This window comes from Sciurus vulgaris (assembly GCF_902686455.1).
Source record: "Sciurus vulgaris genome assembly, chromosome: 1".
Lineage (NCBI taxonomy): Eukaryota > Metazoa > Chordata > Mammalia > Rodentia > Sciuridae > Sciurus > Sciurus vulgaris.
In genome coordinates this window covers 116,750,737-116,767,129 of record NC_136461.1, presented here as the reverse complement: position 1 = coordinate 116,767,129, position 16,393 = coordinate 116,750,737, and the positions used below count along the sequence as shown (strand labels likewise).

The 16,393-nt window shown below is 36.4% G+C and overlaps 1 protein-coding gene across 1 annotated transcript in view; it reads left to right on the top strand.

The window, feature by feature from the left end:
- GON4L (gon-4 like) overlaps positions 1-16,393 on the top strand; it is a 90,766-nt gene that overhangs the window by 54,384 nt on the left and 19,989 nt on the right. Inside the window, 4 exon segments of the mRNA XM_079105011.1 lie at positions 10,358-10,461; positions 12,234-12,432; positions 12,954-13,040; positions 14,175-14,346. Of these exon segments, the coding sequence (XP_078961137.1) occupies positions 10,358-10,461; positions 12,234-12,432; positions 12,954-13,040; positions 14,175-14,346 (562 nt within the window).

The window sequence follows — 16,393 nt, the reverse complement described above, 5'->3', positions numbered from 1 at the left end:
CAGAGTCTCTTTCTCCCTTTTTTGCATGCTAACATCCAATTTCTTTTTGATTACACTCTCACCCTTTCTATTATCTAGAACTTCTGTATATTCTTTTCTTTCTTTTTTTTTTTTTTTTTTCCTTTGGGTGCTGGGGATCGAACCCAGGGCCTTGTGCTTACAAGGCAAGCATTCTACCAACTGAGCTATCTCCCCAGCCCCTGTATATTCATTTCTTACCCCATTAACAGCCACATTCTACATCCCTCTGCATCCTCTTTGTCCTCCATTTGAAACTGCAGACCTTATTGCAAATCTGTTTGTTTTACTGAAGATAATATTTGAACTCATTCTGTTTATTATGACAATTTTGTTATTGTCCTCATAGGGGCTGTTTGGTCTAGGATTGCATAGTGTCTGAATTAGTCACTCCTAATATTGATCTCCCCATAAAGAAAGGGTTTGTAAACCTATAGGGCCATTATAAGCCTATAGGGGGAAATCTGCAATACCCCAGATCTGCGCTGCTAGAGGGGAAGATACATGAACAACATGAAAAAACAAGGGAAGAAAATGATCCAAACAAATCTAGATTCTATATTAATAGAATCCAATGACAGTATGTTAGAAGAAATGTCAGAAAAGGACTTCAGATTACAAATGATTAAGATGATTTGTGACGCAAAGGATGAGATAAGAGAGCAGATGCAGGCAATGAATGATAATACCAATGAGCAGTTGAAAGAGCAACTGCAGGAAGCAAAAGATCATTTCAACAGAGAGAGATTCTCAAAAAAGAAAAAAAAAAAAAAAAAAAAAAAAAACAAAGGAAATCCTTGAAATGAGGGAAACAATAAACCAAATAAAAAACTCAATGGAAAGCATCACCAAAAGACTAGACCACTTGGAAGACAGAACCTCAAACAATGAAGACAAAATATTTAATCTTGAAAATAAAGTTGCCCAAACAGAGAAGATGGTAAGAAATCATGAACAGAATCTCCCAAGAACTATGGGACATCATGAAAAGACCAAAGTTAAGAATTATTGGGATTGAGGAAGGCACAGAGATACAAATCAAAGGAATGAACAACCTATTCAATGAAATAATATCAGAAAATTTCCCAAACCTGAAGAATGAAATGGAAAATCTAATACAAGAGGATTACAGAACACCAAGTGCACAAAATCACATCAGATCCACACCAAGGCACATTATAATGAAAATGCCTAACATTCAAAATAAAGATAGGATTTAGAAGGCTGCAAGAGAAAAGCATCAGATTACATACAGGGGGAGCCCAATACGGATAGCAGCCAACTTCTCAACCCAGACTCTAAAAGTTAGAAGGGCCTGGAACAAAGTATTTCAAGCTCTGAAAGAACATGGTTGCCAACTAAGAATCCTATACCCAGCAAAACTAACCTTCAGATTTGAAGATGAAATAAAATCCTTCCATGATAACAAAAATTGAAAGAATTTATAAATAGAAAGCCTGCACTACAGAACGTTCTCAAAATATTCCCTGAGGAGGAAATGAAAAACAACAATGGAGGTCAGCAAAGGGAGGAACTACCTTAGAGAAAAACCACTCAAAGGAGAAACCAAGCCAACTTAAAAACCAAAAATAAGCCAAATGACTGGGAATACAAATCATATCTCAATAATAACCCTGAACGTTAATGGCCTAAACTCATCAATCAAAAGACAGACTGGCAAAATGGATTAAAAAGAAAAACCCAACAATGTGCTGCCTGCAAGAGACTCATCTCATAGAAAAAGACATCCACAGATTAAAGGTGAAAGGATGGGAAAAAACTTACAACGCACATGGACTCAGTAAAAAAGTGGGGTTTCCATCCTTATATCAGATAAAGTGGACTTCAAGCCAAAGTTAGTCAGAAGGGATAAAGAAGGACATTTCATACTGCTTAACCAGAAATCAGGAAGACATAACGATAGTAAATATTTATGCCTCAAACAATGGTGCATCCCTGTACATCAAACAAATCCTTTTCAAGTTCAGGAATCACATAGACCACAACACAGTAATTCTGGGTGACTTTAATGCACCACTGTCACCGCTAGATAGAGTTTCCAAACTAAAACTGAACAAAGAAACCCTAGAACTCAGTAACACAATCAATAACCTAGACTTAATAGACATATATAGAATATTCCATCCATCAACGAGCAGATTCACTTTCTTCTCAGCAGCACATGGAACCTTCTCAAAAATAGACCATATGTTATGCCACAAAGCAGCTCTTAGGAAATGCAAAAAAATAGAGATACTGCCTTGTGTTCTATCAGATCATAATGGACTGAGAATAGAAATCAATGACAAAATAAAACACAGAAATTACTCCAACACCTGGAGACTAAATAATATGCTATTGAATGAAACATGGATAACAAAAAATATCAGGGAGGAGATAAAAAAATTCTTAAGAGGTCAATGAGAACGACAATACAACATATCAAAATCTCTGGGACACTATGAAAGCGGTACTAAGAGGAAAATTCATTGCATGGAGTGCATTCCAGTAAAGAATGAAAAGTCAACAACTAAATGACCTAACATTACAACTCAAAGCCCTAGAAAAAGAAGAACAGAATAACAGCAAAAGTAGTAGAAGATAGGAAGTAATTAAAATCAGAGCTGAAATCAATGAAATTGAAACAAAAGAAACAATTCAAAAAATTGACAAAACAAAAAGTTGGTTCTAGAAAGTAAACAAAATAGACAAACCCTTAGCCACACTAACAAAGAGAAGGAGAGAGAAAACTCAAATTACTAAATTCATGATAAAAAAGGAAATATCACAACAGACACCACTGAGATACAGAGCATAATGAGAAGTTACTTTGAAAATCTGTATTCCAACAAAATAGAAACTACCGAAGACATTGACAAATTTCTAGAGACATGTGCTCCTCCAAAACTGAACCAGGAGGACATACACAATTTAAACAGATCAATATCAAGCAATGAAATAGAAGAAGCCATTAAAAATCTACCATCCAAGAAAAGCCCAGGACTAGACAGATTCTCAGCCAAGTTCTACAAGACCTTCAAGAAGAACTCATACCAATACTTTTCAAAGTGTTCCAGGAAATAGAAAAGGAGGGTACCCTACCAAACTCATTCTATGAAGCTAATATCACCCTCATACCCAAACCAGGCAAAGATGCCTCAAGGAAAGAAAATTTTAGACCAATATTCTTGATGAATATAGATGCAGAGATCCTTAACAAAATATTGTCAAACCATATCCAAAAACATATTAAGAAAATTGTCCACCACGATCAAGTGGGGTTCATCCCTGGAATGTAAGGATGGTTTAACATCCGTAAATCAATAAACGTAATCCATCATGTCAATAGACTTAAGGATAAGAATCATATCGTTATTTCAATTGACACAGAAAAAGTGTTCGACAAAATATAACACCCCTTCATGCTCAAAACACTAGAAAAAATAGGGATAGTAGGAACATACCTGAACATTGTAAAGGCTGTTTATGCTAAGCCCGTGGCCAACATCATTCTTAATGGAGAAAAATTGAAACCATTCCCTTTAAAAACGGGAACAAGACAGGGATGTCCTCTTTCACACACCTTCTATTCAACATTGTCCTCGAAAACTCTAGCCAGAGCAATAAGGCAGACCAAAGAAATTAAAGGGATACAATAGGAAAAGAGGAACTTAAGCTGTCACTATTTGCTGATGACATGATTCTATATTTAGAGGATCTAAAAAACTACTCCAGAAAACTTCTAGACCTCATCAATGAATTCAGCAAAATAGCAGGCTATAAAATCAACACGCATAAATCTAAAGCATTTTTATATGCAAGTGACGAAACAGCTGAAAGGGAAATGAGGAAAACAACTCCATTTGCAATAGCCTCAAAAAAAATAAAATACTTGGGAATCAATCTAACCAAAGAGGTAAAAAATCTCTACAATGAAAACTATGAAACATTGAAGAAAGAAATTGAGGAAGACCTTAGAAGATGGAAAGATGTCCCATGTTCTTGGATAGGCAGAATTAATATTGTCAAAATGGCCATACTACCAAAAGTGCTATACAGATTCAATGCAATTCCAATTAAAATCCCAATGACATCCTTACAGAAATAGAGCAAGCAATCGTGAAATTCATCTGGAAGAATAAGAAACCCAGAATAGCTAAAGCAGTCCTTAGCAGGAAGAATGAAACGGGGTATTGCAATACCAGAACTTCAACTATACTACAAAGCAATAGTAACAAAAACCGGCATGGTTATGGCACCAAAATAGACAGGTAGATCAATGGTACAGAATAGAGGACACAGACACAAACCAAAATAAATACAATTTTCTAATAGTAGACAAAGATGCCAAAAAAATGCAATGGAGAAAAGATAGCCTCTTCAACAAATGGTGCTTGGAAAACTGGAAATCCATATGCAACAAAATGAAACTGAACCCCTAACTCCTCGCCCTGCACAAATTCAACTCACAATGGATCAAGGACCTTGAAATCAGACCAGAGACCTGCATCTTATAGAAGAAAACGTAGGTCCAAATCTTCACCTTGTTGGCTTAGGATCAGACTTCCTTAACAGACTCCCATAGCACAAGAAATAAAAGCAAGAATCAATAACTGGGATAGATTCAAACTAAATAGCTTTCTCTCAGCAAAGGAAACTATCAGCAATGCGAAGAGAGAGCCTACAGAGTGGGAGAATATCTTTGCCACAGAAACTTCAGATAGAGCACTGATTTCCAGAATATATAAAGAACTCAAAAAACTCTACACAAAGAATACAAATAACCCAATCAACAAATGGGCTAAGGATATGAACAAATGCTTCACAGAAGATGATCTCCAAGCAATCAACAAACATACGAAAAAATGTTCACCATCTTTAGTAATAAGAGAAATGCAAATTAAAACTACACTAAGATTCCATCTCACCCCAGTTAGAATGGTGATTATCAAGAATACAAGCAACAATAGGTGTTGGAGAGGATGTGGGGAAAAAGCTACACTCATACATTGCTGATGGGACTGCAAATTAGTGCAGCCACTCTGGAAAGCAGTGTGGAGATTCCTCAGAAAGCTTGGAATGGACCCATCATTTGACCCAGCTATCCCACTCCTTGGCCTATACCCAAAGGACTTAAAATCAGCATACTACAGAGATACAGCCCCATCAATGTTCATAGCTGCTCAATTCACAATAGCCAGATTGTGGAACCAACCTAGATGTCCTTCAGTTGATGAATGGATAAGGAAAACTGTGGTATATATATATATATATATATATATATATATATATATATATATATATATATACACAATGGAATATTACTCAGCTATAAAGAATAATAAAATTATGGCATTTGTAGGCAAATGGATGAAATTGGAGAATATCATGCTAAGTGAGATAAGCCAATCTCAGAAAACCAAAGGGCGAATGATGTCACTGAAAAGCGGATGATGACACATAATGGGGGTTGGGAGGGGGCAAGGAATGGAGGAAGGAGGGACTGTATAGAGGGAAAAGAGGGGTGGGAGGGAATGGGGGAGGAAGGAAAATAGAATGAATCAAACATCGTTACCCTATGTAAATGTATGATTTCACAAATGGTATGCTGTTACTCCATGTACAAACAGAAACAACATTTATCCCATTTGTTTACAATAAAAATAAATTAAAAACAAAAAACAAACAAAAAAACCCATAAGGATTTCTACTCTTACCACTCCTAATTAGTATAGTGCTTGAAATTCTAGCCGCAGCAATTAAGCAAGAGAAAGAAATAAAAGGGACAAAAATAGTAAAGAAAGAAGTCACATATCAGTGTTTGCACATGATATGATACTGTATTTAGAAGATCCAAAAAAACACTAGAAAATTATTAGAACCAATAAATTCTGAAAAGTAGCCCATTACAAAATCAACATAAAAAAATCATTAACTTTCTTATATATTACAATGAATCTGCTGAGAAAGAGTTTCCATTCATAGTAGCCTCAAAACCGAAACAACAACAAAAAGCTTCTCATAGGTTTAACCAAGGCAGTGAAAGGTCTCTAAAATGAAAACTATTGACCATTGAAGAAAGGAAGAAGACCTCAGAAAATGGAAAGCCCTCCCATGTTCATGGATAAGCAAAATTAATTGTTAAAATGACCATACTATCAAAAGCAATATACATTTTCAGTGCCAATTCCCATTAAAATACCCGTGACATTCTATACAGAACGAGGAAAAGTGGTGCCAAAATCTATTTGGAAAAATAAAAGGTGCAGAATAACCAAAGCAATTTTAAACCAAAGAAGCAATGCTGGAGGCATCACAATACCTGACTTTAAATTGTACTACAGAGGTATAGTAACAAAACTATGCTACTGGCATAAAAACAAACAGACACATAGACCAATGGTAAGAATAGAGGACACAGCAAAACCCACACATCTGCAGTCATCCTTGTTAAAGACGCTTTTTAAACAAATTATGCTGGGAAAACTGGTTATCCGTATGTAGAAAATGAAACTAGACCATTATCTCTCTCTCCACACAAATCAAATGATTCAAAGACCTAGGAATTAGATCAGAAACTGTAACTCCTAGAACAAAATTTAGGGTTAACGTCTCTAGGCATATAGTAACAGGTGACAACTTTTTAAACAGGATCCCTAAATAATGCCAAAGGTTAATCAATGGGATGGCATCAAATTAAAAAGCTTCCATATAGCAAAGGAAACAATTAGGAATGGAAGAAAATCTTTGCTCCCGTGCTCTTCTGACAGAGGATTAATATCTAGAATATATAAAGAACTAAAAATTCTCAACACCAAAAGAACAAATAACCAATTTAATAAATGGGCAAATGTACTAAATAGACACTTTTCAAAAGAAGAACCACAAATGACCAACAAATATATGCAAAAATGTTCAGTGTCACTAAGGGAAATATGAATCAAAGCTGTACTGGGATTTTTATCTCACACCAGTTAGAGTGGCAGTCATCAGGAATACAAACAAAAATGCTGGAGAGGGTGTGGAGAAAAAGGAATACTTTTACATTGTTGTTGGGACTGTAAATTAATACAACCACTATTCCTCAATAGGCTAGGCATGGAACCACTATGTAACCCAGTTCAACCACTCCTTGATATTTATCCTAAAGAATTAAAGTCCACATACTATAGCAATATGTGCATACCCACATCCATAGCAAAAAAAATTAACAGTGGCCAAACTGGAAACAGCTTAGGTGTCCATCAGTGGATGAATGGATAAAGAAAATGCCATATATATATATATATATATATATATGATTTGTATAGATATATGATTTGCATAGATATATGATTTGTATAGATATATGATTTGTTGATATATATATAAAAATACACATATATATATATATATATTTTTTTTTAGTTCTAGATGGACACAATCCCTTTATTTTTATGTGGTGCTCAGGATCAAGTCCAGTGCCTCACTAGGCAAATGCTCTACCACTGAGCCACAATCACAGCCCCTCAAATTCATATTTTTAAGTTGACTTCACCAATGATGTGGATACTAACTCTGTGCAATATTTATAATTTCCAAGTAGATCCTTAGTTATTATTCCTATTGTTTTGAAGCATTACCAGATGTAGCCTTTTGTTTTTTGGGTGCTGGGGGTTGATCCACAGTCATGTGCATGCGAGGCAAGCATTCTACCAGCTGAGCCTATTCCCTAGCCCAGATATACCATTTAATTGGAATATAATGGCAGTTGGAAAAAAATATTTGGGGCTAACTATTAAATTCAGATTTATTTTTAAGTGAATGTCCATTAAAAATAGAAAAAAATATTTGGCATAATTGTGAGTAATGTATTACTCTTGCATGGCTCCTAAATACAGTGTAATGAGTAGGCAAGGACATTTCCCTTTTGTCATACCATCTCCATGTTCAAGACAATTGCTTTATCTGGCTATTTAAGTTTTTCTTTGTTTTGAGTATTTGTAAGTTTTTTAAAAGTTAGTGTCAGTGGCAGGCATAGTGGTGCAAACCTGCAGTTCCAGCAACTCAGAAGAGACAGGAAGATAGCAAGTTTGAGGCCCAGCCTCAGAATCTTAGTGAGGACCCTGAGCACTTAGTGATAACCCTGTTTTAAAAAAACAACGACAACAAAAAAACTGGTGTGTAGTTCCAGAGGGCACAGCATCCTTGAGTTCATACCCACGTACAAAAAAAAATAAGTATCAGCAAGTTAATTGAAGTTATACTTCTCTACTGGAAACATTTAAAATACTGAGTATAGTTAATACTACTGCTTGTTGTTTAGTTTAAAACATAGGACTTGGTGTTTTTGAGTAAAAATTCTTATATTATTTGTGGAGAAACCAACAGTTCCACAATTGACGAAAGAAGACTTTGGGATATATTTTGTGGCAGGTATTGGAAACTATATAAAAAGCTAACATTTTTCTCCTAATTGAGCTATCCTTTTTTAGTCTCAAAGAATTCATTGTTAGGTGCTGTACCAGATTAATAAAATACTTTTTAAAAAATGTATTCTTTTAGTTGTCCGTGGACCTTTATTTTACTTATTTATATGTGGTGCTGAGGATTGAACCTAGTGCCTCACTTGCTAGGGAAGTGCTCTACCACTGAGCTGCAACCCCAGCCCTAAAATACTTACTTTTAAAATGAAATGTATATAATAACTTTTAACCAAACTCCTATTGTGCAATCAAAATTATGGTTTTTTGGTTTGAAAACTACACTTAGATCTCCACAGATAGGGCCTATTTACATTTGGGGGTGGTGTTTTCTTCCACATGTTTTACTAGTGCATTGTAGTTGTACATAATGATGGGATTTGTCATTATGTATTTGCACATGTGCACAGTATGACAATAGAATTTGACAAGTATCACTCAGCACTTATCCATTTTCTTACTGTGGTTGGTAATTTCATGTAAATAACTAAGGGTGGGTTTTATATTTTGTAGAAATTTTAGGTCCTATTTTAATGCTCTTCATATTGCAGTATGTGTATGGTGTGTTAACTTCCTTAAGAATCTCCCTTTAAAACTTTGAAGTTAATACTTTTATGCAACTGTGTTTTTGAATAAAGCCATTACTGTTAAAAACAAAAAAGCAGTGTTCCTGATCATTCTTTTCCTGGCTGACTCTACCTTTTTTTTCTGTGACTGCTATAATTTAAAGTCTTTGAAACTGAATTCTTCAAATAAATTAAAAAATTATTATAATGGGGAGAAAAATAAAAAAGAAAGGAAAGTAGATTCTTTAGCAAGCTTTGACCTTTTATTCTATGAGATCCTTTTTCCTGAAGGGGGCCTGCCTGAGTCATTCTTCTGTTAATCCATCCAGAAAAGAATACTGTGTCAAGAACATTTTACTAACTAGTAAATTCTTGATTTTCCATGTGTAGTTTATTCCCTAGTGAGATTTTCTTATAAATTTCTGATGCCCTCCCCAATTATCATTTGATGCACCCTTAAAGATTGTAGTTTAAATACTCAAGCACAAATACATACCCATAAATTTGTCTCACAAAAGATATTTCTGTGTAAAAGGTTGATCTTTCTGAGTTGCGTATCCTCTGTCCTTATCGTTAAAGTTGGCTGGTTGAAGGACTTTTCTTGGAATAATGTGCTTCACAATTATAGAGTTGTGGGGAGTCCTAATAAGAATGATCAGATGTGAGCTCTTTTCAGTACCAGCCTGATTATTGTCCTTTAATCAATACTTTTTGTCATGAGAATGTCACAGGAGGAAGATGGTCTGTTGGTTCTTCTGTCCCAATCAAGCCAGATTATTGTAGGCACACACAAGCGGCTACACATAGCCAACGTTTACTGAAAAAAAAACTACATTCAGCATAGACCTGGGATGGTCTCTCTCCAGAGTGAGGATGGCCCTTGTGTTCCCCAAGGGTCCTGTCTATATCCCTTTAGTTTCTGGTTTTGTCAGGCCTGCAAACCTATTTGAGAACACCCATGGTGGTATGTTGATACCACCTTTAATGCTCTATTTGATGGGGGTATTTGCTGATAGGTTTATATTTTAAGGCCTGTTTGCAGGTGAGGGGGGCGGCTAGTCTTCTACCCTTGATCTTTATAGGACCCCTGTGATTAGGGTTGAGACATCCTATTCTCTTGAGGCAGCTGGCAGCACATCTATGTTCCTGAGAAAGCTGATTTTATCCCCCTCTGTGACTGTATCCCAATATCTTCTCCCCCACCTTTGGTCCTTCTTATCCCTGTCTGTCCTACTATCATTTTTGACTTACTGATGGAGTGACTTAAATAGGCCCATTCCCCAGGAAAACTTTCCTTTTTTTTGCCCACAGTTTCAAGATGAGATGGGATTCTCCAACATGGAAGATGATGGCCCAGAGGAGGAAGAACGAGTGGCTGAGTCTCGTCCTAACTTCAATACCCCTCAAGCCCTACGGTAGGCTGGCCAAAGACTTTGAAGCTGAAGAGTGGAGGAAAAGTGTATTTCCGAAAAGATTTTTAGGAAATTATAGTTAATAGTTTCCCATCTTCTTACTGTGTTTTTTGTTGTTGTTGTTGTTTTTGTTGTTGCAGATGGACAAAATGCCTTTATTTTATTTGTTTCTTTTTATGCTACTAAGGAACCCAGTGCCTCACACATGCTAGGCAAGTGCTCTGCCTCTAAGCTACAGCCCCAGCTACTCATATGTACTTTTATAAGCATGCAGAGCCCTGTGGACAATTAGGTGTCAAGTAAAAAGTCTCCTTGTTATGGGGCAGTGCAGCCACAGTACAAGCTGTATCTGTTTGGGAAGGGAGAAAAAATAGTAGCTGGCATTCAGAGTAACCTTTCCGGGTGAGTGGTACTGGAGAGGTGTAGAGGACTCTATGTGGCCAGCCACAGAAACTATCCTAAATTATAATATACAGTATGTCCCTTTTGATATCTTTATTTGCTACTAATATCTGGTAGATGTTACTAAGAATTATAGTCACCTAGGCATTAATTGAGCAAACCATGAAACACCTGCAATAATGTCCTAGGAGCCTAAAACACATGTACTGACCTTTTCACATGAAGTTGGCATTTCTTTTTTCTTTTTGGTACTGGGGATTGTACTCAGAGGTACTTTACCACTGAGGTATATTCCCATTTCTTTCTTCTTTTTTTTTTTTTTTTTAACTTTGAAGCGGGGTCTCATTAAGTTGCTGAGGGTCTTGCTAAGGCTGGCCTTGCACTTGGCAGTCCTCCTGCCTCATGCTCCTGAGTCTCTGGGATTATAGGCATGTGCTGTTGTGCCCAGTGAAGTTGGCATTTCTTAAACCCAGAAAATAGAGGACTTAATTTTATAGTAGATTTGGATCTGTACTTTAATCTATTGTTATCCTTTGTGAGTAGCAGCATACAGTTATTAGGTGGACAGCTAGAGGCCAGATAGTATGTATCATGGGGAGTACACAGAAAAAGCTAACAGACCCACAGCCTCTCATTTGTCCTGTGTTTTAACTTACCAGTATTAGCAGAGAGCCTGGGAATCATCTGAAAGCTACACCTTCATAAACCATTCAATTTAGTGGAGGAGATAAGATATAGGAATCAGTATGTAAGAATCATGTGCTTTAACAGTATTTTTCCTATTTTATTCTAGAAGGACTTTGACTTTTTAAGAAGGGAAGGCAGGGAAACCTAATGGATACATGGGAAAAGTTAGACCTAAGATGGGAGTACTAGTTAAATTAGTGAACAAATGCTGAAAATTCGCAGATTCTGTTTCAGTGTTAGGACAAGTCACAGAGTATTATGGATGTGTCTGTAAGATGCAATAATAATGAGTTACCACTAGCCTCATTGCTGTTTTGTTATTCCTTGCTTGTTTAATTTCCTCTCCATTTGTATACTACTTAGAGGAGTAATTATAGAAGAATATGATGGGGCACAATTTATAATCATTTGATTTGTTTAGAAAGTTTATACATGTGGTTTTGGGGATCAAACCAGAGCTTCAACATGCTAGGCAAGCTCTCTCTCACCAAGCTACATTCCCAGCCCCAGAATCATCTTATTTGAATCCGTATAACAGTTTTGGGAGTTCGATGTCTAAAATGGGATTTGGGGATTAGCAATAAGTAGACATTTTTCAGGTTCTTTTAGCATACCATTAGGAAGAATTGAATGTGTTGATGACCTTCAGAAATGTTTCAATTTAATTATCTCCCTGTTGGGGATAGTTTTGAGGAACCACTGGCCAACTTGTTAAATGAACAACATCGGACAGTGAAGGAGCTACTTGAACAACTGAAGATGAAGAAATCATCAGCCAAACAGCAACAGGAGGTGGAGAGACTTAAGCCTCAGAGTGAGAAAGTTCATCAGACTCTGATTCTGGACTCAGCACAGAGGAAGAGACTCCAACAGCAGATGCAGCAGGTAACACTCTTCGTGATAATGTGATTATTAAATTATTTCATGATCTGACACTGAAGCCCAAAATGAGCAACTTACAAAGTCAGAGCTCTTACTTCCCATTGAAACTGTGGAGCATCTCATCTTCACATCACTTAGGACACTGGAGAGATATCATGTTCATGCCCTTATGGCTTAGGCAAGAATGAACATAAGGATCCTAATAGTATTTAGAATCGGAGATTACAAAGAATCTTTATTTAATCCATTCTGAAATTTAATAGCTTTCAATACCAGACATTGTTTTTACTTCTTCTTTCTAACCTCAGTCCCTCTCGTTTGAGGTTAAACTTTCTCTGGTTCTGTCATTTTACTCAAGGGAATATGTCTGAGAAATTCATGCCAAGATCCTGCATTGTTCTTCATATTCTCTCCAGAAAGCAAAATATATATGATAAATTTGCAACATCTTGGTAAGGTGTCCCTGTGTTCCTGAAATGGTAACATCATAACATGTAAATGTTTTATTTTCTTTCCCTCCCCAGCATGTTCAGCTTTTGACCCAAATCCACCTTCTCGCTATCTCCAATCCCAACCTCAGTTTGGAGGCCAGTACCACCAGGATATTTCTTGTAAGGTTCCAGATATTTCTAACTCTAAAGACTTGAGTGTAAAATTCGCTTGGCAAGTCATTTCTCATGTTATTCACTGATTATAATCTACATTTGTTCTTCTTTTCTGCATGTCATGGGTTGCTATGCCTACTGTGTCCTGCAGCTTCCTGTTTGCTTACAGAACATAAGCCATTGAATCCCAGGAAATGATAGACATGTATTCAATTTTCTTAATACTATCCTTGTGACATTTTGATTGGGTCTTCCTTATCTTTGGATCCATTCTGACTTCTTACTTATTTAGGTACTGATATTTTTATAGATGTGGAAGTCATTGTCCATTTGTTAGAGTCAATATTAGTGCTTTATATATAGAATTAATTTTGCTTGTGACATTTTGAGATATTTTGGAGAAATTTTCTGAAATTTGGATGGATAACGAGGTACTCTGTGTTCCTTGGATAAACCTCTTTGGGATTTGAGTAGTATGTTTGCTAATGTTTCAAGGCCCCTTGGTGGTCCAGCAGGGTGTATTCACCTCTGTGTTCAGAGGATCATGAGGAGAATTTTTTTTTAGGTGATACTCAGAGAAACCAAAAGATAAAAAAAAAAAATAATAATGACCTTCAATCTTAAGAACCTTAATTCTTCCTTGGTAACTAGCCCATAAATTGACAAATCTGCTGAACATCTAATCTGAGAATAAAACAAGAACAAATTAATGTATTACACAATCCTTTAGTATATGAGAACTCAGCAAAAGAGAAGTCTTGTCAGGCACCATGGTACATGCCTATAATCCCAGCGGCTTGGGAGGCTGAGGCTGGAGGATTCTGAGTTCAAAGCCAGTATCAGCAATTTAGCAAGGCCCTAAGCAACTTAGTTATACCCTGTCTCTAAATTTAAAAGAAGGGGTTGGGGATGTGACTCAGTGGTTAAGTGCCTTTGGTTTCAATCCCAAGTACCAAAAGGGGGAAAAAAAAAGAGAGTGAGAAAGAGAGGTCTCCATGGAATAATATTAATTGTGAAAGAGTTTATAATTTCTACCTGTTTTTATTCTGAAGTAGGAGGGACAGTTTGTTCAGAGTCCAAGGGCTGCTGGTATTAATTGTCAGGAATTTCTTAGATCTTCTTTATGTTCTGTTTTCCCAGAAAGAACTGGGAACCTTTGCTCAAAGCTCCATTGCCCTTCACCATCAGTTCAACCCCAAGTTTCAGACCTTGTTTCAACCCTGTAACTTGATGGGAGCTATGCAGCTCATTGAAGACTTCAATACACACGTCAGCATTGACTGGAGCCCTCGTAAAACTGTCAAGAAGACTGGTAGGGGACAAATATGTCAAGTTCAAGTTTTTATTTGCAACAAGAGATAGGAGTCTTAAATAATTTCCTAGGGATAATTTCCTAGGAGGAAGGACACAAAATACTTATACTTTCTTTCTTTTCTCTTTTATCCTTTCTTTGTGCTGTATCTATATATACTGTATGTATATATGTAGAGTTATGTAATATTTGTGCTTTGATAAGGCATGGAGTCAGAGGACAGAATAGGAGTAGAGATGTGGGACTCTTTGCTAATATTTGCACTTGAATCATATGTAGGAGTTAGTTATCCGGTCTAGAAAACTGGGGTCTGGTAAAGATGTAAGTCAGGCTGTGAAGTTTGTCCATGTTAAGATTGGTATTCTCTTCTTCATAAGACTGTGTCATTTCACTTCACATAATGATTACACAGAAATCATATCCCAATTTTGAATGAAATGGCAATTGAGCAGTTAGAACCCAAGTTAGAGATGTTGTACATTTGCCATGTTCAGTATTTTAAAGAAATTTGCAGGTTTAGTTTATATCTTGCATTTGTTTAATATTTTTTAAGAAAATATTTTCTTTGTTCCATAAAGCCAAATATTTACTTCTTAATTTGTTTCTGCTTTAGCAAATTATTTGTGTGTTGTTATGGATTTGGGGTTGTGTATGGATTTGATTTTAAATACCTGCTTTGCTTGGTGTGGTATCACACACCTGTAATCCCAGTGACTTGGATGGCTGAAGCAGGACAATTCTAACTTCAAGGCCATTATCAGCAATTTTAATGAGACCCCGTCTCAAAAAAATTAAAATAAAATAAAATATATCCATGAGTCTTTTTTATCCATGAGTTTTATAGTTACTAAATATAGATAAATTTAAATATGTGATATCATAGACACTGATGCCAACCTGCTTTGATAGCTATATTTGGTAATGAAAACTTGATGAAATATCAAAATACAGTAATAACATTTACACCTAGTGTTCTGGGTTTTTACTGGTCATATAACAGTAACAGTTTTGGAAGGAATAGTATTGAAACAGAATAATCAGCCTCTGCTTTTGTAGCTGGCAGTGAGATTAGATCCCTTGGCTGTAGAGGTAGCTGTTTACTTCAGGGGGTGCCCTCACCATTAGTGACTGGTTTCAGCCAACAGGACCAGATTTTTGGGTGTTGGCCAATGGACCTCTGTTCCAGCTCTCTAGCATCACAGCAAATCCCAGCCACCTGCCAGTGACTTCTTTCCAGATTCTTGTCTCCTGAATTCAAAGAGTAAAGCCCATGGGCAGTGAAGGATGGGAGTGAAAGAGTAGGATTTATTAAAGTGAGAAGAAAAGAAACAGAGGTCTTGCCAGGCAAGAGGGGGCCTGATAGCAGGTTTCCATCCAGGTGTGCTAGTCTTGGGGTTAATATAGCTAGCAAGTAGAGTCATTGATTACTATATAATGCTAAATTGGTATTGTAAAAGTACTAATGGTGTTGGTCTATATCTATGATAAACAGTTATTAGAAGAGTGTTAAGGCTATTGATTTGTCCTGTGGCCTCCTGATTAGTTGTGCCCTCCTAGTCCTTGAGTGTCTAGACTTCACTCAGGTCTGGCCTCTTGTAATTTTCCCACTGCTCCAGAACAAAGCATTCAGCTGGAATGTTTGGAATATTTATATAGGTTAATTTTATGGAGTGGCTTGTACATTAAGAAAGGCTTTATGGGGCTCATTGCCCTAACTGCCTGTTTTATGGTCTGTTTTATCTATTTAGTGCAAACATAGTAGTTCTTGTCTCTGGAAAGGCAGAGGTACCTGAAATTGAGAGGCTGAGATAGGAAGACAGAAACGAATGAGACGGAATTGTCTCATTCCTTTTATGGTTTTTTTGTTCCCAACTTCAGGAGGAATCTGGGAGAACTTAATGAAAGTTAAGTAAGAATCAAATAAAAATAAAATTTGGAATACCAGATTTGTGAGGGAGATTAAAGAAGTTGGAATCTTATCCTGGAAGAAAGAAAGCATTGTTGAAGGTCTCTTATCTTTCAAGGATTTAAAGGGGGAAGGAGGTAA